Genomic DNA, 22,993 nt, shown 5'->3' with positions numbered 1-22,993 from the left:
GTCACTTATTTGTTGAGCAAAAGGCATAATCAGGAATACAACGAATAATGAGGTAATATATGCTCGTAACGTATAACCATGCATATTTTGCAGCTTCGGTAAGATGGAATTATACGATGGTATTGTTATTATACTTATTATCATAATAATTCATATTGAAATCATAGAATTCGTACAGCATGGAATTATTCTGGTAATCAATCATTTCAAGATTTTCATTAATTCCCTGCAGCATAAAATTGTCTTCATCATTGAGCTCTGTAAAGTTCGCTCGGGATTTCGTTTGATTATCCTCTTCGAAGTTCATCGTGATAAGTTTATGAGACCATTCAAAATCACTATCCTTGCGATCATTCTTCGTAAAATTCATATGGATCTTATTCGGCATTTCATCATCTTGGATCGTAGAATTTACAAGATCATATCGCATAGTAGAATTCTTTTTATATTTATTATTTACAAAATTTCCCCAAGATTCCGTGGATGAAGCAACAAGTAAAAATATGTAGCACCAAAGTGCAATATTTGGTGACTGCATTGTCAAACACTTGACGTATCCAAATTCACAAAATAAAAATTTCAATTTCTGTTTGTACTTTATGAGCAAATATCTAACGCGATATGACGAATTATAAAAACAAACGTGATGTCTTTATTTTGCGACGGTCTTATCCAAAAAGCGAAGAAAAACCTGTTTTTGAACTTGCGAATACATGTTAAGAAAATTTAATGTTATCGGATGATTGTAAATAACAAAAGAGCAATTTTAATACTTTCGACGAATCTTAAGCAACACTATTTCTTTAAGATATGCTATATGTAAAACATAAAGATTCAGATAAAATTGATTCAGGAAACTGTCATGATTAGCTATCAATAATACAAGCAAAGAATAAAAGGCTCCTTCCGATTATTATCTATTCCGGTCGCTGCAACATCATTTGGCTGATACACATTTCGTGAGATTTGAAGAGATACGAAAATGCATTGATGACTTTATCGCTTCGAAGCCGGTGAGCTTCTATCGTCAAGGAATTCGCAAGCTACCCGAAAGATGGCAAAAGGGCGTTGATACAAACGAGGAATATTTTGATTAATATTTTTGCTGATTAATATTTTTTTGTTTGTTTTTGAATAAAGATTGAATTTTACAAAAAAAAGCTCAGAACTTTTTGTACATCTAATATATATATATATATATATATATATATATATATATATATATATATATATATATATTGAAGTTTTAACTTAAATGATTACTATTCAATAGTGCACGCGCACATGTTATATGTATTGACAATTAATAATTGCTCTAACAGATGAGTGAAAAATAATTAAGAAATTTAAATATATTATTTATATTTAATATTAATATTATATATATGCTATATGATGAAAAACACAAATATTTATATATGATAAATGATAGAAATCTAGTGAATGATCTTCATTTAGTAACATATAAAAAAATGCGTATCAGTTTTGAATTATTGACATGCAATATAATTTTCAGGAAAGAGAGAGAAAGCTTATTTCTTTATCATATTTTTTCCCACAAATTATTAAAATATTAAAAACAATTTGAATCACGTATGAATCATGAAAATAATTTATAAATTTAATGAAATATTATTTTTAGTGCTTATAATTAAGTGTAAATCAAAGGCAATGATAAAATAAGTCAGTACTATGTTCGATTCTGTGATTCATTTCCCGGCAAACGACAACGCACTATGCAATGTACTCAGACAAACTATGAACTATGTACTCAAACAAATTATGTACTCAGACAAACTATGAAACTACTGAATGTAACGAGTCATTAATTGCGTTGAAAAGTTGTACACCTTGCAGGGAAACTTTATATGATAATTCAAGGAAAGAAATTACCATCAATTTTAAAAAAAAAATAGTACTTTAATCGATCCAAGTAGTATATTTTTCATATTATTCTTATGACATCATTAATTTTTTTCATAAAATCACGTGGCTCTTCTTTCATAACCGAGTTTCTCTAATTATCCAGAATTAAGTTATCAAAACTTAATTAAAAAATATTTTGTAATTTATAAAGTAAATTATTTATAAAATAATTTATAAATTATTATTAAATCATTTATAAAATATTTTGTATATTATTTTAATACATTTTCACATAAATAATATTAAAATAATAATATAAAGTGTATATAATACAAGTATATACTTAAAATATACTTTTATAGTGGTAATGAAGTTAAAAGTTGATAGGGCGTGCGTACAATAGAGAAAATATTAGGAATAAATATTAAGTTTTAGAAATAAAAATTCAGAATAAAAATTAACGCACAGTGAATAAAAATAAGTGTAAGATATGACTATATTTTATACTTATTTATATTTCATTGTGCGTTACATTTAATTTTTTTTCGAATTTTTAATTTTCAAAATTTAATATTTATTCCTGTTCCTAATATTTGCTTCATTGTGTATAGGCCTTAAGAGGCCTGTACACAAGGCCTAAAGCAAGATAGCTATTATAATTTGATATATTTCAATGTCATTTATGCGTCGTACACAATTTTTTTATTCATGTGATTACAGATAGACTAATGAAATTTATAAGTTATTAACAAATTCTTTATTTTGTAATCAATCAATTCGATCGAAAATTTACGGCACATGAAATACTAGCCGAATGAAATAATACTTCGATTTGAAAGTTGCATTGATCTAATTTGTATTTACAAAAAAATAAAATAAAATTAGAGCTAATTAGCAAAAAAATTAAAATAAAAAGCAAAATATAACAGCTATCAATGGTTGCGTTTGGCAAAAAAAGTAGCTTTGCAATTGCGCAAAATTCTTTAATGTGATTGATTCATATATTTAGATTTAATAACAAACTAAAGGAAGAATCAATCATATTAAAAGATTTTTCAAAGCTGCTTTTTCTAAACCCAGTCATTGAATTTTCTGATTAGCTCTAGAAATTTCGGGTGAGGTCTAATCGGACACATTGCCGATTGGTCGATTAAATAAAAAAATCTTTGATAGGTGGCTCACTAGAAAATTCCTAGATATCGGCTGATGTGAGTAGTGTGTCCGATTGAAATGTGCGCATCTGGGATGCTTCTGAAATTTCTACTTATCTTCTTCTAATGTGAATGCACCTTTGTATCGAGATTCTAACCTATTCTAACCTGTATGTACATGTCGCGCGAAAAGCAACATGCTTGGATAGATTAATATGTTAAAACGAGACGTATCAACATTGATGTACCCTGTAATTAACTAAATTATATCTGTAAAATTTGTGAATAACTAAAAAATGAAGCATGAACGTAAAGCAATTATCGAAAGCGTGATTGTGCAACCAAACAAAATTCAGCCAATTATTGGTAACGTAACATGAGTTTTTCATACCGCTATTATAACTTAATTATCTTGTAATATTCAACTATATTATTCTTTTATTTAGGCATTAAAAAATTATCTGTTAATTATTTCATAACTGCCACAAATATATTTAAATATTGTCATATTTATTCTATTTCTATTGTTTATTATTATATACGTAATTGTATTTGTTAATTTAAGAATAAAATATATTATTTATAAATAAAATTTTTGTCATATAGTGAATTTTCAAAATGGTGAGCTTAAGGATGAAGAAGTCAAGGAAATGTCATGTGGCTTATACCGAGATCAGAAGAATGACAAAACTGTATTAGCTTTATCAAATGGTCACATTGTTTACAAAGGTCATAGGCCAGATTGTAAGAAGGAGTCGACACGGACGATGCTGGTACTTCACAATAAAAAGACAGGCAAAGTACGATTATTTGAAGCTGAGCGGTGGCAAGTAACTCCAGTACTTGAAAAACCTGATGTTGAGGATAATAAAAATGATGTAGATGAAAAGATTATTATATTAAACAAACAATTTGGATCCAAGAAAGTTAAACGTAGAACTGAACAATTTGAAAAGCTAAAAGTGAACGTTGACTCCGTTAAAGAGCAACTTGAAAAAACTGTATCAAGTAAGATAATCTTTTTTATATTAATATGTAATTAGATGTTTCAGTAATATTCAATTACTATGTATGACTTAATATCAACGCAATGTACAATTATTGCGAACTTATAAAATTATATCTTTTGGTAGATGTTGAAATTGACAGACTAGACTTATCGACTCAGTTACAATCTGAGGAATGTACCTCGAGTGAAATACTGCCCGTGTGCAACAGGAATGCGAATAATGTCAAAGATGTGTACAACATATATGATATTATCCCAAAGAGTAAATTGGAAACATTATATGAGCATGCAATGGAAGTACTCAATGGAGATGTAGAAAGGTATTTATATTATTTTATTAATTTTAAACGAATATCTTGAATTATACAATATTAAATGTTATTTTTCTGATACAGAAAAGGAACATTTTTCAAACGCACTTTAAAAACTATACAATCAGATCCAGACAATGTGAATAAGGTTGCCCTTTTGCTCTACATTGAAATGGTTAATGTATGGTTTTCCATGCCATTGAAAAACGCGAAGAAACGTGATGTTATCATATGTTCGGTTTCCGAGGAAGTGAATCAGCATATAATTGATACATACAGTATACCAAGTGCGAATGGACGGTAAGTGAATATTGACTGCAATTGACTGTTAATTAGATTAAAACTTAAAAGAAATTTTTTTTTAGACTGAGACCAAACAGCATGAAGGACAAAGGTCTTGTGCATTGCTTGATTCTCGCACTCACAATATCGAACTTTGTATTAGACTTGGAATCATTCCGAGTTATGCTGGAATTGCGGACAAGTTTAAAGAAATTGACAGATCTCGCGAAAATCATCGGGGCGACAGCCTCCAAAGATGATAAGAAGGTCATCATGCTTAAAGTTCCATTGCCACCACCAGTGTCTCTTGTAAAAAAAGGAAAGAAAAAATTAAAAATTAATCAGTAACTTTATTAAACTATAAATTATTTTAATGTATTTGTGACAATATAAATTAATTTTTTTAATTTTAAACTTCTAAAAAACAAATATATAATGTATTTTGTACAGTTATAAAAATATATTGATGCTTCATAAGATGTAAATATTTTCAATACACATCTCTGGATTCTTACTCCAATATAGTCTCTTCGATTTTAATAGATTTGATAAAAAGATATTAATTGTATCTTCTATATTTCAAAAGTTTAAAAAGCACTTTATTAGAATTGTACATTAAAAATATATATATATATATATATATATACATATAAGATGTATTCATATCATTAATACAATTGCATATAATAAAATTCATCAGGAGTTGGATGCATGCATACTCAACAAATTTTTAGATTTTGATTATTATTATTTCAGAAATGAAATATACGAAAACATTTCATCATAACATTTCATCATTTTAACTTATTTTTGTTTGTTGAATAATCTTTTTGATAGTACTATCCATCCTGATCTGGTATATTTCCATCTATCTAGTATATTTCAAATGAAAATAAATTCTTTTATTGAAGAGAATCCTACTCATATTCGGAGAATAACAATATGTGAGAAAACATTTATTTCTTTTTCGGAACTACTCATATTAGTATTTCTTATCGACATTTAATTTATCCTTGACCTCTGTACGAGGCCAATACGGCAGGATTTAAAATGAGAGGTTAGAGAATCGTTTAGAAATTAGTTTGTCTTGGTTTGTCTTCCCGCTCGCTCTGAAATAACAAGTCGTTTATCGCTAATTGCGATATCACAATTCCATTCGATATCTTAAAATTATACATAAAGAACAAGCTTTTGACACATGATAGCCGTATTGACCAGACGAGCGAGTGGAGGGGAGCACATTCGAAAGTGCATATCGCGCATTCTGGACCGCAGAGATTTATCCGCTGTTGTCGTGAAAAAAGCCAAGATGGTAAGCCCTTCGTTGAATCTATCACGAGCTTGTTTACGTTAAAAATAATTTTAATCAAATAATTAAAACATACGAGTCCACCTGTTGGATGAGTCCTTCACGGTGAAGGTATGGTGACTGTTAGCCACTTGTTACTCAAGTCTTGTCATACTTGCATATGCATATATTTTCAAGGATATTGATACAAATTTTTTATAAAAGTATTAATAGATGCTGCGAATAAAAAGATATTATAGTCGAATTATATCTGATTATAATTATATATAAAAATAATATTAAAAAACGTATGATAATTTATGGAAATTTGATGACTGCTAATATTGATTCTTAGAGTAAACTAACTCCGGAAGAGAGAGAGCAGAATTTGAGTCCGTTGCTATCAACGGGATGGACTGTTCAAGCAAATAGGGATGCGATCTACAAGGAATTTGTATTCAAAAATTTCAATGAGGTATGTTGTACAAATATCAAAGTTTATAACTTTACTCATTATTCAGTTTACTTGATAATATGCTTTAATTTCTAGGCCTTCGGGTTTATGACGAAGGTAGCTTTACAAGCTGAGAAGATGGATCATCATCCCGAATGGTTCAATGTTTATAACAAAGTAAATATTACTTTGTCATCTCACGATGTAAATGGATTATCCCAAAGGGATGTGAAATTGGCGACTTTCATAAACAAAGTCGCTAGCACTACTGGCAATTAAATCTCTTCGATTTTTTTCGTTAATCTCTCAGAGCTCTGTTATATTCATTATGCGTGATAATGACAATAATGAGAAAAATATATTTGTTATTATTGATTTGTAGCATAGTAAATGTTGATGGCATCAATTATTTTTTTCTTTTTTTCTGGTCCACGTACCTCAAATTACAAACCTTGATATATTATTCACTTGACGTTGACTGGAATCTTATATGGAAGTATTAGGTAGCATAAAGAGGAAAGTGAGACTGTTGAATAAGTAAATAATTTATTTCGGAATAATTTATAAGCTACCATCTTGAAAAGTTCTTCATATGTAACACAAACTTTTTTATGTAAAAATGATATTTAATTGGTTATCCGTTTATCTTTACCTATTGCCCAGCCTTCTTTGATGATCCGTGCTAGGCCAGGATCGTTATAGATTAGCACAAACAGACCGGCGAGAGTGGCGGCAGAGAGTACATTCAGCATAAGAAATGCCACTTTTGGAACTAATGTACCCACTACGATAGGCCGTGCGTAATCGAGTATAATAGCTTCCAATCCCCTGTATAATAAAATTATTCTTTCAAATGTACTTTTCAGAACACAAGAGATTAGCTATAGAAGAAAAAGGATATATGAACCGAAGAGTTTTACCAATGCATATGCATGACAATAGCAGTTGCCAATAGTATCTCGATGAATTTATTTTCGAAAAACAGGGCAGCGGGTATTAACAACAAGAAAGATACCGACACCATTCTCTCTAACAGCCACATACGTGCATGACCTTGAGCACTGGCCGCACGAGTTTGAGTCATGCTGATCGTCGATTGCACAGACAACTAAAAGAGACAAAGAAAAGTATATTTTTTAGAAAATGGAAACAAATAATAAAAGTAGAAAAGGAACAAAATTGTTCTGCTGTCAACCTTGGATAGAATATGACATTTTGGATAACTGTTTGCAGGGACATTAGGAATCACAGAGCGGCTCAGATTCGCCAGACTCGAAGTGGATTTGGGAAATTGCGTTGGATTACAACTCCGCACGAGTAAACCAGGCTTGACCAACGTTTCTGCAAGAGAATCAAATATTATAATTTCACTTTAAAGTTTATTTTTAAATTAACTAAACAATACTAATGAATACATTAAATATAATTTATACAAATAAAATTTCAAATAATATACAAAACTCTATCAGAAAACGAAAAGCAAATTAAAATTGATTCCGTATGTCCTCCGTTCATCGAGAGATTATGTAAACTTTTATTCCCATACCCATAGAGGTTATGTAAAATTTTATTCAGCTGGTAAAGCGAATTTTGTTTACACTCGACACTGTTGGAAAACTCACGCGAGACTTACCGAGCTGTCGAATTTTGCGAAAAATATTAATATTAGCCACTCTTCCGAAATTCATTTTGTCGAGATGACAGTTCCAGCCGCCTTTGACGTAACTTCACTGACCTTGCGAAACAAGAGCCAACTACTGGCGTCCTTAGATCATTGATTTCAATCGGAGTAACTCATGTAAATTCGGATATCTATTAAAATAATTGAAAATTCTTTAGAGAAAAATATATATTGTTATTTATTCAGCTGACAGAAATAACTTTTGACTCGCAAGTGCAGCTTTATGTGCTCTTTCTACACTTTCGCAAGAGTTCCTCGTGATGCATGTCATGTTGGAGAGAAAAGGAAAAAAATGAAAGAAATTCAGCTGAAAAGAACAAATTTCAAAGAGTGTAAGTACATTCGTATTTGAAATGAAATGTTCAAGTACATTCGTATTTGAAATGAAATAAATATATTTGAAATTTGATAAAAGTGAAATAGACAGTTTTAGTGCAGCTTAGTGCAGAAACGGAAAATAAACTTCAAGAAAATAATCAGCTGTGAAAACAAAGTGTAAATTTCGTGCACATGGAGCAGTAAAAACACGTGCGTTCGAGACGAAGGAAAATCATGAAAGATAATCATATAATCGCAACAGAAAATGATCACAATTGATTCAGTCTAAAATTTTTGCAACTCGACATGTCTTGACGATTGAGAGGTGTATTTTAAGACGTGAAATAATCTTATTTCGTTTCCGCAAGACAGAATCATTTGAACATGGAGAAATTCCGGAATATCGATTGGTATGTGTACAATTCTATGAAATAATTTTAGACGTCAATACATTTAGATTTTGCAGTCACAAATATACTTTGCAATAATTCTGTTATTTGAATATAGTTTTTTTTTGCTGTACGTTATTGCATGATAACTTTAAGGTTTGTTCTCAATCTGTCCTTTTAGCTTATGACACAAATCAATTTTTAATCATCTTGTATAAATTATATTTTTCTGTTATTATAAAATATTAAATTAATTTTATATTATTTTCCCAATTTTTTTCATAAAATTAGGATGTCTTGACTGCATTTCATCTTTTTCTCTTTCTGATTCTATTTGACTAAAGATATTTTTCTGTATGATTATTGAATGCTCGCATTATAACATGTGTATCAACATGCTTGATATTAGAATATATATATATATATATATATATATATATATATATATAATATTTATAAGAAGACTTATGTTAAATCCTTGGTAAAAATAAAGAATAATGCTAAGTGTAACAAGAGGGAAAAATAACAGAAGAATGAACAAAGCTTTAAATGTCTATTTTTATTAACGTAGATTAATTTTAATTTTTATTTAATCTTTTATTCCTTTTTTTTTTAATTCTTAGAATCAAAAAAAGATAAAGAATGAATTAAATTGAGATTAAATCTATATAGAATCTATATAGAAATAGATATAAATTGATACATATAAATGGACATAAACATCAAAACACAAAACAAATCTTTATTTTTTAGAAATAAACATCAATTTTATGTTTCAATTTTTCTACTCATGTTTCTTAAAAGTTTTATTCACATTTTTGTCATTCTCTCTTTATATTCCAATTTTTATTTTCAAAAATCTTTATATTTTTATTAAATATTTAATGTATAAATATTTATAACATATTTATAATTTACATTTGTTTGTATTTAATATCAATTTTTTATAATATAAATATTGCTGATTATAATCACATTGTTGTAGGAATCCCTTGATGGAGGACTTAATAGACAATGTATTTATTAATGATGAGAGGATGGAAAATGAGAGTGCCATGTATAAAATTTTGAATGATAACTTTAAAGATCCATTTGAAGGTATTGAATGTGAGTACGCTGAAGTTAATGTGGAACTGATTAAGCAATACCTTTGCGAGGATAATGAAGATATCTCCACTGATATCGAAGAAGAAAATTGTGAACCCAAGAATAATGTGCAAAAACATAAATCTTATGTACCTGGCATAAGAATATTACCATTTTATTTTCCCAGAAGATCTTGGTTAGACAGTGATCAACAAGCTATGTGTCTTCGCGTTTTATTGAGATTATCTAGCAATACAAATAAAAAGTTAGATAAGAAAGAAAAAATGGAATTTGAACACTATATGGTAAGCCAATTTGAGCTCTTTAAATTTCTATTTAATATTCTTATTATTTAAAATAATTAAGACAACAAAGAATAATGGAAAATATATGGTTTAAATTTTATTTATAAGCATCTGATGTATTTATAATTTGTGTATTAAAGTTCAGATTAACTTTTTTCAGACATTGCAAAAAATGATAGAAGATGAACAGAAGGAATATTTAGAATTTGCAAAGAGCCAGTGGGATGATACTTTTAAGTGGTTTAGCAAGTGTCCAGAATTTGTGATAAAAAAATGGAAGGCAAAAATGATAAGATTTCAAAAATTACCTAGATATTATATTGAATCCATAAATATACCACTTTCCTTACAGAAAGATAACGATAAAAATAAAGATATTAAAATAAAATTTATATCTTGTTTACGGCAAGTAAGTTTTTTCGTGCGTGCGCGCGTGCAACACACTGATCGATATTTATCAGGCATATTCAATTTAAATATGTATATTTAATTGTTTATAATTTTAGGGTTCTTTTTCGAATGTAATACTTCCAAAGCTCGATCGAAAATATACATTATTTATGAATATTCCATTGCTCCAAAGATATAAGCCATATGTGGAATTTGAGAAAGTGATGCAACATTTCAGATTACCCGTGAGCGAAGATACATATTGCGAAAGTCTCGCGATAGAAGCTGGAGTGGATTTGATTATCTCATCTAGTGGTATCAAGTGTCTGCTGAGTAACTTAGATTCAGATCATTCGAACTCGTGGATTATACCAGTAGTCGTGAAATTGCATCATGGAAAAAACGTTATTTATATCGATAAAAAGTTACCACCTATGTCCGCCACTATATCACAGAAGAATTTTTATACATATAAATATAGTCTTAAATATCATTTCGTTGATGGTAAAGAGGAAATATCTGAAACGTAAGTCGTTAAAAGAGTAAAACAAAAAGTATTCATATCATATATAAAAATTGAATTTTCTCTTTTTGACATATTAATTAATATTTTAGAACGGAAAAATTTAAAAAAAATCAATCCAAAAAAAATGTAGATCATTCTGACTCGGATAGTGACGATAGTAATAGTCATCTTAAACTTTATGAAGAAGATTTATATTTATCAGATACAGATAAATCGGAAAAATCGGATAATTCAGCAAATGATGATAAGATTGATAAGACTGATTCTGAAACAGATATGCAACAAAATGTATCATATAAACTTTTCACGATAGGACCGGAATCTTTAAATCAAAAAGTAAAGCACAACATGAAAGACTATAAAATGTTGGTTCGTACAAAAATCGATGGCATTGAGGTAGGAATATTTTTCATACTGTTCTTCTTAATAATCGATATCGTATTATTACAAGAAATTTATTTTTGATAGACCTTACCAAGCGGAGAAAAGCAATCTTTAATATTAGCGCCAAAGATTGAACATCAATTAGGATTTGGAGCAGAAGCTATAACATTGGAGGAAGGCTTGCATCAATGGGCGTCATTAAAATTTAGACCGGAAACATCGTTAGCTAGAGGTATTTTTTTATAATAATAACTTATAACAATTATATTATGTCCTGATGGTCTATAGTCCTGATTCTATGATATGATTATATTAAAATCCTAAATATCTTTTATATCATCACAGTTAGAATAGCAGCGGATAATAACGAAGTCATACAAATAGAAAAACTTACAATAACATCGCTAACCAGTGAGATAAAAAGACTTTTTAAAATCAAAGCAGAAGATTCTCTAGGTGTTCTGTATAATATGATTGAACAATTATCATCTTTGACTCCTGGCCAATATATTATGCGACATGTCCCACGCAATGGACCGTTTGCTAGTATTTATAAACAAGTCAGCGAATATGGGTAAATATAATGAATATAACTAATTTCAACATTTTTAATTTAACAGAAGAATACATGAACGAATACACAAAGATTCGTTAATGAAGAAATGTATAGTTGGAAATATTTTTTAGAAAAAATATCTTCGATTTACATACAATTTGCAATGCGAAGTTTGAAACAATAAGCAAAACACCATGGCCACCTTTAGACAATATGTTGACAACACCAGCGATTATATGTTTTAACAGAATGCCTGCAATGTTTTATCCATATAAGAACAAAGAAGTCTTAGTTCGGCCTAAAAAGTTAAAGGGTTCAAAGAAAAATACTGGCAATGCTCTTAGTAAAGGTTCATAATTTTTAGATATCTTAGTCTTAAATATATCAATCGAAAAACATTGATATATTTAATATTGATGTATGTTCATATATTGAAATTGTAGCAAATCGTGGCAAATTGAAATACAGTAGGACCAATATATCCGAGTTCTACTATTTCTTACTATATGTCGAATTAATAGTTAATAATATTTGTACATTTTATTATAATAGGAAATTAAGAATGAAGATAAAGATGGTATGATTTTTAGAGAATTTTTTATTATGTAGTTTTAACATAATATGTTTTCTTTTCTTCTTTATTGAAACAAAATTATTTCAGTATTTTTACTCTTTATTGTATAAATATATTATTATAAAATATATATATTATTAAAACTTATTATTATAAAAAATTAAAAATTAAAATTATAAGTGATATTGCAAGGTACAGATAAATGATTAAAGAGACATGAAAAGAAGTAATAAAATTCATGAATTTAATTCTGAATTTTGCATAAAAAGAAAAATTGAAAAAATATCAAAAACAAATGTTATAAAGTATCTATTTTATCAACAAAAGGCTATGGATTTAATATTGTTGACAAAATATTACAAATATAACAAAATTAATCAAGCAAAATAGAATCTATCTTCGAAAAATATGAATTTGCTGTAATTTTTCTGTTAGAATTTGCTGCTACTCTACTGTCGACATATAGTTTGTTTATTATGAAATTCTTTTTAATTATACATTATCTATTAACATGAATTTTATCCACATTCTTATAATTATAATTTAATATAAATTTAATCCGTATTTTTGTATAATTTTTTTTTTAAATAAATGCATATGAAATTTCAAGTATGTGTAAAAAGATTTTCTATAATATCCACTTGATTGACCAAACGCATCCTTTCGTTTATTCTGTCTCGGATAATAAAGGTTCTACTCTATTTTTGTTATACTAATTTTATATGTTTAAATATTTAATCTATCTTTTTTCATTTTTAGTTGCTATAACTGTTCGAAGAAGTACTCGGCTTCAAAGCAAGTAAAACGTAAAAGAGAAAACGCAATATAATTTTCTTCTTATTTTAAAGTTTCTGTTTTGAGATTCGTTCTTCAAATGACTGTTTATTTTACGGAATCTCTATATTTTTTAGCTATCTTTATTTTTAATTTTAAGTTTTTAATTTTTCTTCTACTTTACCACATTCATGCATTGACAAATTTACATTGAATATATATGAATAATCTCTAATAAAACATTTTCATTCTGCATGATCAAATTTATATAAAATAATGGGAAAGTAGCATTAGAAGGAAAAGCATTACAGAATAGAGAGTAAAAATGTACATGTGCAATTGAGATAAGTACAAAGTAATTAAAACTTTTTTGATATATTTAAAATATTCTTAAATGTGCAATTATAAACTTGCTAGAATCAAGCAATGTTTCTATCTATGAACTGTCTTGAAACTATTTTAATCATAAATTTTAATCATAAATATAAAATAAAGCTGTCTTGTATGTTCTTATGTGATCGTAGACAAATAAGAATAATCAAGAATTTCCTTTTATGATATTGATTCGCAATATGAACATTTGATTATATATATTTATCATTTTAATTGCGCATATAGAATTAATAACGGATAAATTATTTCTTCTTATTTGACAAGTATAGGCGAGTATATGATAGTATGTTAAATCTTTTAATTTATTTTATAAATCGTTATATTTACAAGTATTATGTATATATATATATATATATATATGGGACATATATATGGGATGGATCACATAAAATGTTACAAAATAAAACATCTTATGACACTTAATATGAACAAGCAATAAATGTAGAATTAATTTTTTTATTTATATGTATAAAGACAAGGAAAAAAATACATAAATTATATAGAATATATTTAATTTTATTTTCATCAATCTTTTTATAATTTCTCCTTTTAAATTATGAGATTTTTTATGTATATTTGTTGATAAAAGAATATATAAAATATAATTTAATTAAATATATAATTTGTATATATGAACAAGATTGAAACGTGGAACATTGAAAAATTTTACTGGCTTACGTTAATATAATAAAGTCTTCAAAAAAAAATATTACAAAAAAATATTTAAAAATGTAGCAAGGTATCTTTTCTAATACCTCATTAGTACACTAAGCAATATTAAACTGGAATCCATATACACATGTATAAAGTTAGGTTTTGTAAATTATTATGTGTCTTAATAGGGCAAGTGTGCATATGTTCTTAAAATCTTCAAAATTATGTTGAAATCAGAGAAAGAAGTGCCTTTTTATAATCTCCCGAAGTATCTCCCTGTAAATATGTATACACTCATTAGTTATTCATTGCAATCAAGAAATAATATAATTTAATTAGATGATGTAACGAACTTTTTCGAAACTAAATAATTTAGAATACATACAGCTATCCAGCTCTCCAATGATTTTCCATAGCGCTCCTCGAATGCCTTTTTAATATCTCCCAAATCGATTTCACTTCGAGATACAATGATACGGATCAGCGTTCGATCTTTTGTACCTATGCCGTGCATACTGGCATACAAACGCTCAGCGAAGAATCCAACTTTGGACTTCACACATTTCACTGTCGATCAAAAATTAAGATATTTTATAATTACATGTATCAATTATAAATGTTGATAAAAAAATATAGAAGAAATGACATGAGTAAATTGACATTGGAGCATTCTCTTTCCATGCTACAAAGTTATACTACACTCAATCTGCGTTTTATATGTAGATACTACATATGTGTGTAAGGTATACAAATGTAATATTGATGTTTTGTATGTTACATGTAACAGTTGCCATGCAACATTGTCGGAATATATTTATATTTATAAGGTTAAATATCCACATATTCATTTTCATGCATTTTATGGATCAACTCGGATTATGTTTCTTTAATAATCATTATATGTAAAAAGATATTATTTTTTATAAAACTTAAAAATATCGTATATATTACTCTTAGAAAAAGACAAGAAATATTAGATTATGGCATATTAGAGGAGAACAGAGGGTAATATAAAAAAAAAATAGAGTATGCTTATATACTTCGCTACTAATTATAAGTGTTGTCGGGTATAATGTGTGGTCGTGTCTGAAAGTATCCAACTCTAAAAACTATCGGGCAATTAGCAACAATCGTATTAATAATTCTACAAATGGGTAAACAAAAACTATGTAAAATCTTAAATCTGCGATAACTTGCCTCTGTGAAAATATTTTTTGATCGTTTTACAAAAGTTCACAGAAAGCATAAATGCAGGTCATCACGGAAAATTCGACTTGTGATATCATACTACACTATCAGGATTTTTGTTATTCCGTTGCATTCAAAGACTTATAATTTCTTCGTATCGAACTGCTATTTCAACCACTTGCTCATGTTTCACACTGAAACGCACAATTATTCTCCTAAGCCTAAGCAAACTAAATATGTATATCGAGCAAGTTTGTCTTGATCATACAATCGTAATCATTCCCGAGGCAACGCGTGCTTATTTGTAAAAAGTACAAGAGCTAGTCACATTATCAAATTAGTAGCTGTAAGTGATTTCATAAATATGAATGTTAATCATGACAGTCCGAATAGATACATAATTAATGCACTTATATCTTAATAGTTTTACTCACCTATTCCAAGCAAGCCTTTCTCGAGGTTGCCAGAAAATTCTTTTTTTATGGCAACCTCTATATCGTGCCCCGATATTTTCTCATACTCGATAAATGTTTGTCGAAGCTGCTGATAGCTGCGGGACACCAAGATCGCATTAAATTGAGATTCGTCTGTTCCCCATTGTTTTTCACCTACATGTAAAAAAATTTTAAATTAAGAATAGAATATTGCAATGTAAAATATATTAGAATCGACAAAACATTAAAAATTTTCAATTAATAGATTAATAAAATTTTCTAAAAAAGCTTAGTGGAAAAATAGAAATGTAAGTATTAAGTGCCTTCACAATAAGGCAAGATTTTCGGCATTTATAACAATATTTATTTCTGAATTTATATAAATTCTAAAACAATTGCTTTTGCCGCCAGCTTCGTTATTTTTAATGGACTTGAAATGGCCCAAAACCAGAACTATGAATTTTCCCCTTTAATAAATGGATAATCAAATTAATATCGATTATTAATTCTTTTCCCTCACAAGAAATTCGTATTGCAGAAAATATCACCTTAGCTAACTTGATAGAAAAATTTTATGACGTACCTGCTTCATATAACGCTTGGGCATCGGCAACCGCTTGGGCATGATCGATACCCTGATTTTCATCTCTATTTCCTTGCACGAGGGATACCAGCAATCTCTTGAAATGACCCGAGGTATCACCCTTTAGATCACTCTCAAGTGTTTTGCCATACACTAACCAAAATAATATATTTCTCAATTAATTATGAAAATTGCTGCATACAAATTGTAATAATTTGAGATAAGAAGAATCTTACAATTTTCATAAAATGTGGCAATCGTACGGATACCGTAATTGCTGAGAGTGCACAGAATCTCGACAATTGCCTCCTCGTCGGTACCCATACCACTCACTGCGTCGTGCAGCTCCTTGGCATAATAATGTGGTAACGGAGTCATAAGGGCAACAATGACATCCTCCAGTTTTCCAGTTAATTCGCTCTTCAAATCGCTGATCAGATCTTTTCCGTACATAGTCTTGAACGCCTCCGCGATCTCTAATCTTTGTACAATGCCTCTCTTTGTAAGCACATCGATGATCGCCTTTTCGTCCGTGCCGAATCCTTTCATCGCCTTACGCAGGATTGTGGCATCCGCGTTCGCATCGAACGGCTCGGCGGGATACACAGTCGGAGTACACTGGAACATGCAACGAATTGTTATAACAATTAAACTTTGTGAAATCTTCAATAGAGTGAGTACACATTGAACAAATCTATATATATCTCCGATATATCTCACTATCAAACTTTAAATAATTCAACGACAGAATTACACACAATTGCTTAAAACAAAATTTTTAGCTTATATATAATATTGTCGTATTATGTAATAATCGTCTCTAATTTAATGTTTTCTTCTTTGTGTTAAATAAAAAATTGATTACTCTACTCAATTATTAACAAACGTAAACATAAATGAAGTTTGATAAAAGTCATTTTGTCAAATACTTATATTTATAAATTACTATACATTCACACATTTATAACTAATTTATATATTTATATATTATTTGTATCTATAAAAAAAAAAACTTATCCAAAATCGAGATTATAATCCGAGCGTCACTCAAAAAATCGATATCGACAAACTTAACAGAAGAAAAAAAATTTCGAAACAACTTTGATATTGATTAATAAACATTTATATTTTTCCAAGTCTTTACGTAAGACTCTGATAATCGGCGGTACGACGTGTCCCTCTTTGTATCCAATGTAGATTAACTTTAATTTAACTTTAATTTGTGCCTTATCTCCTTTTAATTCTCAGAACTAAAAAGAGACGGGAAGTGTTGCAAATGAAACCGAAATTAATGTACATCGGTACAGAAATGCATAGAGGAGATTCATGGAGGAGCTTGTCGTGACTTCGTGTCGACGATTAGTCATACGTGCATCAACTTGGAAATCAGGCTACCGCGTTAAAAATACGGATGATCGGATGCCATCCGGCGCATAAATAGATCGACGCTGCCGATTATCACGTCGCAACAATGACGATCTCGTCGATCGACAACTTTTGCGGCAGAAACAGAAGTTGGAGTACCTTGAACGGATAATATTGCTGCTGCGACATCTTGACCTTTTTTCTCTCCGGTGACGGTCGGCAGGAAATTCCGCAGGGCTACCTGCGAAACAGAACCAGCGATGAATAGGCGCGAATGCGTCATCTCGCTCTGCGGACTCGGTAGTTATTTTTTGACGTTTCACTCGGCAGTTTCTTTTGTTGACGTATCACGTGAATCGGCGAGATCGCCGTGACGAGACTTCCGATCATGCGACCTCGGCCAACTCGATTTCGATTAAAAACTTAACTGGGAATTAACTTACTTTGATGATGCTTGTATTATTCAAAATATGTTTTGAAATTCACTATTCTGGAAATCTGTCGATCACACGACATGCGCTGTAGATTTTTTAGTATTGTCAGTATGTTTTGGAATACGTCCTTAGGTTAAACATTTGTTTCTATATATATATATATATATATATATATATATATATATATATATATATATATATTACGTTTATGCTAATTTAATTAGCGTTTCAGTTTAGCATGGATAAAAAAAGGTAATTATTTAACACATGTGAGAAAAGGAGTAGAAACTGCGAATTACGCATACGGAAATTTGCTTCAGTCAATACTTTACCAGTTTTGAATTGATTAAAAAATTATGTCTATTTCTACCAATATAGATTGATTTTAATCTCAATCTAATTTACTTTATCTTTTTCTAATTCTTTATAATTAAAAAAAGATAAAAAGTAAATTAATTTAGATTGATACAAAACGAACATTAGATCACGAATTGAAATTGAGGATTTCGAATTAAAGATTAAAATTTCACCAATCAGATAACCTCGATTTCAATTCAAATTGATTGAATTCTAATTTTTAATTTGCAACCCTCGATGCATATACTTATTTCTACAAAGATGAACTTTAATCTTGATTTAACTCACTTTATCCTTTTTTTAATTCTGAGAAAGATGACGACAAAGATAATCGGAAAAAATGACGAGTAAATTAAACAGAGATGAAGGTAAATATGCAGCCTAATGCTCTTCTTCTTTTCAGATTTTTCTGTAATTTTATAAATTTGTATATTTTCATGTATAAAAATATTCTGAGAAGGAAAATTGTTGCTTAAGTTCCGTTTTCTTTTCCTTTTTAATTTATACTGCACATTTGTCGAGACCACATTTATCGATACAGCACACTTTATTCGAGGGATGCTCGGACATTCTCTTATCCATAGGATATCCTCTGAACATTCCTAAAGAGATCTGTACTGTATGGGATTGAAATTGATTTATCTCATGCCAGAAATGGACAGTAGTTGAATATAGATTCAACCGAAGTTCGATCCAAGTCATCGAAATCGCGTACCCGGCGACTCCGGCACAGACGAGAACGCGAGAAGGGGAGAAAAACAGATACGTCACCGAAGGAATAAGAATGAGCCGGGAAACTTTTCTTTAGTCGCTTCGCTTACCGGTGTTTCTTCCGTCGGTGGAAAAGTTCGGACTGAATCGACAGGACAAGGAACGCGCTGACAGACACGGCCGATCCGATCTGTGTGAGTAGATTGGAGCAGACTGAGCCGACGCCGTCGTCGCGACGGGCACACCCACTTTCACGAATCGCGTCATCGTTCGCGGTTCCCTCAAGGCAACGGGAATTACGAAAGCGGTTGCGAAAACGCCGCACACGCGGCATTACGCTGCCGAATAAGAAGAAGGCATGATTTCTTTTTTTCCTTCTCTTTTCCTCCTCGGCTTTCCTCGCGGTGTCATCGTGTCATGACGTGCTCGTTGTTCGACGCGCAAATGTACTCGCATTTTTCTTGGCGGGTGGTAAGAGTAATCTGGGAACATCGGGGAGATGACCGATAAAGATCGAAGTTGCAAAGATGAAGAGGGACTGATGTCGAATCGATGTTAGATCGACATATATAAGAGCGAGAATTGTTTTCAACGTGCCGGCAAACGATGGTGGATTGTAATAAATATAACCTCTATTCGGTATGAGCTTGCGATAGTTTATCTGTTTTTTTTTTTGACTTTTTCTACGAATGTCGCTGTCTTTTTCTGAAGAGCGCCTGTATCTTCTTTCTTTTCTCTCTTAATTAGTCTTAATCATTCATTAAATCATTCATTAAATCATTCATTAAATCAATAAAGGCCAAGCTCCAAAATCAGCCAATACACAATATAATACAAAATGAGGCAAACAGATCAAGCGCAAACACGAGTCAAAAATTTTGAAAAAACAGAATACACATTCATTCTACTTAAGACGCTACAGGATACAATTGTCATTCTGTATATTTATTTCAACTTAGCTTCAGTCTTCCTAGCAACTTGCAATGATGAGCAATCTTATAGATGCGCACTGGTTTCCCCTGGCGTCACAGGGGAACATTTATTCGATGACCAAACTCTGCTCATCTAATATTTCCAACAAGTTGTTAGTGGCTTCTTTGAAAAGAAAGATATACTCTTGCGAATATCATCAAACACCAGAATTTCTGAGACCTATGGTGAAGGAATTACTGTTTACATATATTCCTAGTATGTAAACTATTCTATATTATATATTCTAGAATATCTTTTTCCGCAACTTTTAATTAATATCCTGTGTAAAAAAAAATTGTTTTTTTTTTAATCTGCCTTAGGTGGTGCGGAAATTATTTCTATTGATGCTTACAACAAGTCTGACACTGGAGATAGTTTTGTGATAGGTATAACAATCATGAAGACAAGCACAGATGCGATTGAAAGGTACTTGAATATATATACAGAAGGTGCGATAGATGGTGAAGGGGATGAAGGTAGCTCGATCGAAGCTATAGCTCAGAATTGTCTCATGGTGGAACTGTCATATACTCCTTATCATCTGTATCATACCATTTTACCACAACAGAATTCTGTACAGGAGGTATATTAGAAATACCAGATGCATTCTTTTCAATGAAATATATATTATAATTATGATATATTATCATAGTCTCTGTCACATCTAACAATTTAAAATTTGCAGGTAGTTTGGCTGATATCTGGAAGTGATTACAAGATTCATATGATAAGAGAAGATAAATTAAGCCACGTTTACAGCGAAGCCTCCATCGAAAAATATTTTCCAGAGCTGCATGATGTCCAAGCAATTGCATTATGGATTAATATTTATTATTATGATAACTATAAGCGGTTTGTACGATGAAAGATAATTATCTTCTGTTGCTTCATCTTGATTTTGGATACAATTTTATACATGCAAACTTAGGAGAGTCACCGCCGTCGGCTGTGAGTGCGGTATAGTCAAAGTTGCCATAGTAAATGTAACGAACTTACAAGTTTCTCGAAGTTGGCTGCTGAGATATGACAAGCCTGTGCCAAGTGTCATAATATTCCCACATAGAAACATCATTAATAAACCAACATTTATAAACGCCAATTGTAAATATTTTAAAATGTATTATTTGTACAACATTGATGCATAGTCTAAAATAACAATAAAAAAAATTTCAGCTGAGACATGTGTTCCGAAGGATGACGTTCCGAAATTAAATATCATTATTTCAAATACAAGCAGTGCTGTTGTTTTCAAGTAAATTTTAATTTAACTTAATAAGTTTAATTTAACTTAATAATCTGAAAATTTTATGACGATTAGAATGCAAGTATTCGTTTTTTATCAGAGATATCTTGGAACATGGAATGAAACAGGATGTGATATTGAACGGTAGCGAATCATCGGATTGTATTCTATGCTGCTGCGTAGCGGATATAAATATGGACGGCCAAAACGAGATTCTGCTTGGCACTTACGGTCAGGAAGTCCTGATCTTCGCATTAATAAACGACACGTGGGAGTTAGCCGCTAGAAAACTGTTTGACGCCCCTGTACATTCCATAAGCTACATGGATATAACAAATGATGGAATAAAAGAACTGATTGTACTTACGCAACGAGGTGTACATATACTGCAGGTATAACACTTGATGTGTATCCGATTTAAAAAATTTTTAAGTAGTAATATTGTATATATCTTTGATCTTTTCATATAGCATAATATAGTTGATATACGAGCAAAATGGAAGGAACGTTATAGAAAATTATTTGATATATTAGCTGAGGAAAGTCCGTAATATTTGTAAAAAAAGGTTTGTAAAAAAAGGTATATTTGTAAAAAGGTAATATTCTCTCATATACATTTTTTTATATATTTGTAATATATTGTACATATCACATATGATATACAACGATGTAATATCAGAAATAAAAATTTATGAAAATGAAAGTGATTATTACATATAATAGAACATTACTATTTTTCTATTTAAATTTCTTACTACAATACAAACTCTCACTACAATATAGTAGATTTAAACTAATAACATAGAGAAAAATAAGCAGTAAAACTTAAGCAATAAACAAACTGACCAATCATAGCCGAGAGAGAGTTTTAAAGTGATAATTTTATTGTTTTCAATAATTTTTAACTTGATTTGCTCTTGTTGCTAAAATAGTACTGTTTTTCTATGTTTTCACCAACTTTACTTCACGAAAAAATATGGATCATGTTGGTTACTGTCAATGAAAGGCCTGTTTAGCTGTTTAGAACTTCTTATATGGTTCATTTTTTTTGTCTTTTTCAATAAAAAAGAAAAAAGATGAATCGTGTAAGAAATTTAGTTAAAAAGAATAGGCTTAAAATTTCACAATAGGAATATATGTATTATGAACATATGCGTAAGATAAATTTTTTAAGAATTTTCTAAACATTTCTAAATAAGACAACATTAAATTGGTTCCGGTGTTCGACAAAATATAATAGAAAAACATAAGTTAAAATTCATGAAAATGAGAAAATGACTGCATTATTGCTTATGATGAGACGTTATTTTCATAT

The 22,993-nt window shown here is 29.8% G+C and overlaps 6 protein-coding genes across 8 annotated transcripts; 4 read left to right on the top strand and 2 right to left on the bottom strand.

The window, feature by feature from the left end:
• Positions 1-3,100: 3,100 nt before the first annotated feature.
• LOC105432801 (uncharacterized) lies at positions 3,101-5,098 on the top strand. The gene is made up of 5 exons (XM_011647762.3): positions 3,101-3,383; positions 3,624-4,025; positions 4,151-4,346; positions 4,422-4,637; positions 4,703-5,098. The coding sequence occupies exons 1-5, from the start codon at positions 3,314-3,316 to the stop codon at positions 4,965-4,967; spliced, it is 1,149 nt and encodes a 382-aa protein (XP_011646064.2). The 5' UTR covers positions 3,101-3,313; the 3' UTR covers positions 4,968-5,098.
• Positions 5,099-5,515: 417 nt separating this feature from the next.
• On the top strand, positions 5,516-6,767 carry Pcd (pterin-4a-carbinolamine dehydratase). Its single transcript, XM_011647761.3, has 3 exons — positions 5,516-5,931; positions 6,263-6,382; positions 6,458-6,767. Exons 1-3 carry the CDS (start codon positions 5,818-5,820, stop codon positions 6,638-6,640), a joined length of 417 nt encoding a protein of 138 aa, XP_011646063.2. The 5' UTR covers positions 5,516-5,817; the 3' UTR covers positions 6,641-6,767.
• A 123-nt stretch (positions 6,768-6,890) lies between these two features.
• SdhD (succinate dehydrogenase, subunit D) lies at positions 6,891-8,138 on the bottom strand. Its single transcript, XM_011647756.3, has 4 exons — positions 7,995-8,138; positions 7,557-7,702; positions 7,282-7,469; positions 6,891-7,189 (listed from the first exon to the last, which is right to left on the bottom strand). The coding sequence occupies exons 1-4, from the start codon at positions 8,047-8,049 to the stop codon at positions 6,988-6,990; spliced, it is 591 nt and encodes a 196-aa protein (XP_011646058.2). The 5' UTR covers positions 8,050-8,138; the 3' UTR covers positions 6,891-6,987.
• Positions 8,139-8,232: 94 nt separating this feature from the next.
• On the top strand, positions 8,233-14,316 carry LOC105432799 (uncharacterized). The gene is made up of 10 exons (XM_011647757.3): positions 8,233-8,374; positions 8,476-8,770; positions 9,735-10,140; positions 10,301-10,549; positions 10,647-11,056; positions 11,146-11,452; positions 11,525-11,672; positions 11,786-12,014; positions 12,128-12,345; positions 13,330-14,316. The coding sequence occupies exons 2-10, from the start codon at positions 8,745-8,747 to the stop codon at positions 13,371-13,373; spliced, it is 2,037 nt and encodes a 678-aa protein (XP_011646059.2). The 5' UTR covers positions 8,233-8,374; positions 8,476-8,744; the 3' UTR covers positions 13,374-14,316.
• On the bottom strand, positions 14,233-19,713 carry LOC105432797 (annexin B9). Of its 2 annotated transcripts, none has more exons than XM_011647755.3 (7): positions 19,574-19,713; positions 18,121-18,202; positions 16,833-17,214; positions 16,597-16,749; positions 16,014-16,187; positions 14,777-14,958; positions 14,233-14,667 (listed from the first exon to the last, which is right to left on the bottom strand). In XM_011647755.3, exons 2-7 carry the CDS (start codon positions 18,148-18,150, stop codon positions 14,614-14,616), a joined length of 975 nt encoding a protein of 324 aa, XP_011646057.1. In that variant the 5' UTR covers positions 18,151-18,202; positions 19,574-19,713; the 3' UTR covers positions 14,233-14,613. The 2 variants fall into 2 exon arrangements, with proteins under 2 accessions (XP_011646057.1, XP_088940025.1); XM_089083899.1 differs by lacking the exon at positions 19,574-19,713 and adding an exon at positions 18,405-18,482.
• Positions 19,714-19,960: 247 nt separating this feature from the next.
• LOC105432795 (KICSTOR complex protein kaptin) lies at positions 19,961-22,381 on the top strand. Of its 2 annotated transcripts, none has more exons than XM_011647753.2 (8): positions 19,961-20,102; positions 20,423-20,651; positions 20,756-21,018; positions 21,121-21,287; positions 21,364-21,536; positions 21,609-21,687; positions 21,779-22,070; positions 22,149-22,381. In XM_011647753.2, exons 2-8 carry the CDS (start codon positions 20,447-20,449, stop codon positions 22,227-22,229), a joined length of 1,260 nt encoding a protein of 419 aa, XP_011646055.2. In that variant the 5' UTR covers positions 19,961-20,102; positions 20,423-20,446; the 3' UTR covers positions 22,230-22,381. The 2 variants fall into 2 exon arrangements, with proteins under 2 accessions (XP_011646055.2, XP_011646056.2); XM_011647754.2 differs by having other exon boundaries at positions 19,967-20,102; positions 20,466-20,651.
• The last annotated feature ends 612 nt before the right edge of the window (positions 22,382-22,993 follow it).

The sequence above is a fragment of the Pogonomyrmex barbatus genome, unplaced genomic scaffold (assembly GCF_055798465.1).
Source record: "Pogonomyrmex barbatus isolate J1 unplaced genomic scaffold, ASM5579846v1 scaffold8, whole genome shotgun sequence".
NCBI classification, from domain to species: Eukaryota; Metazoa; Arthropoda; class Insecta; order Hymenoptera; family Formicidae; genus Pogonomyrmex; species Pogonomyrmex barbatus.
Note: the sequence above shows the minus strand (reverse complement) of the source record. Positions and strands in the feature narration are given on the sequence as shown.

Bases quoted from the DNA above. Each gene is read 5' to 3' on its own strand.
- LOC105432801 (XM_011647762.3), top strand. From the start codon at position 3,314: ATGAAGCATGAACGTAAAGCAATTATCGAAAGCGTGATTGTGCAACCA. The intron at 3,384-3,623 runs GTAACGTAACAT...TTTGTCATATAG, and splicing joins CAAAATTCAGCCAATTATTG to TGAATTTTCAAAATGGTGAG. The intron at 4,347-4,421 runs GTATTTATATTA...TTTCTGATACAG, and splicing joins CTCAATGGAGATGTAGAAAG to AAAAGGAACATTTTTCAAAC.
- Pcd (XM_011647761.3), top strand. From the start codon at position 5,818: ATGATAGCCGTATTGACCAGACGAGCGAGTGGAGGGGAGCACATTCGA. The intron at 5,932-6,262 runs GTAAGCCCTTCG...ATTGATTCTTAG, and splicing joins TCGTGAAAAAAGCCAAGATG to AGTAAACTAACTCCGGAAGA. The intron at 6,383-6,457 runs GTATGTTGTACA...TTTAATTTCTAG, and splicing joins TATTCAAAAATTTCAATGAG to GCCTTCGGGTTTATGACGAA.
- SdhD (XM_011647756.3), bottom strand. From the start codon at position 8,049: ATGAATTTCGGAAGAGTGGCTAATATTAATATTTTTCGCAAAATTCGA. The intron at 7,703-7,994 runs GTAAGTCTCGCG...ATTCTCTTGCAG, and splicing joins TCGCAAAATTCGACAGCTCG to AAACGTTGGTCAAGCCTGGT. The intron at 7,190-7,281 runs GTAAAACTCTTC...TTTATTATACAG, and splicing joins ATTGTCATGCATATGCATTG to GGGATTGGAAGCTATTATAC.
- LOC105432799 (XM_011647757.3), top strand. From the start codon at position 8,745: ATGGAGAAATTCCGGAATATCGATTG. The intron at 10,550-10,646 runs GTAAGTTTTTTC...TTATAATTTTAG, and splicing joins TTATATCTTGTTTACGGCAA to GGTTCTTTTTCGAATGTAAT. The intron at 11,673-11,785 runs GTATTTTTTTAT...ATATCATCACAG, and splicing joins GGAAACATCGTTAGCTAGAG to TTAGAATAGCAGCGGATAAT.
- LOC105432797 (XM_011647755.3), bottom strand. From the start codon at position 18,150: ATGTCGCAGCAGCAATATTATCCGTTCAAG. The intron at 17,215-18,120 runs GTACTCCAACTT...TGCATGTTCCAG, and splicing joins AGCAATATTATCCGTTCAAG to TGTACTCCGACTGTGTATCC. The intron at 16,188-16,596 runs GTACGTCATAAA...TTTTACATGTAG, and splicing joins CCAAGCGTTATATGAAGCAG to GTGAAAAACAATGGGGAACA.
- LOC105432795 (XM_011647753.2), top strand. From the start codon at position 20,447: ATGATGAGCAATCTTATAGATGCGCACTGGTTTCCCCTGGCGTCACAG. The intron at 20,652-20,755 runs GTATGTAAACTA...AATCTGCCTTAG, and splicing joins ACTGTTTACATATATTCCTA to GTGGTGCGGAAATTATTTCT. The intron at 21,019-21,120 runs GTATATTAGAAA...TAAAATTTGCAG, and splicing joins AACAGAATTCTGTACAGGAG to GTAGTTTGGCTGATATCTGG.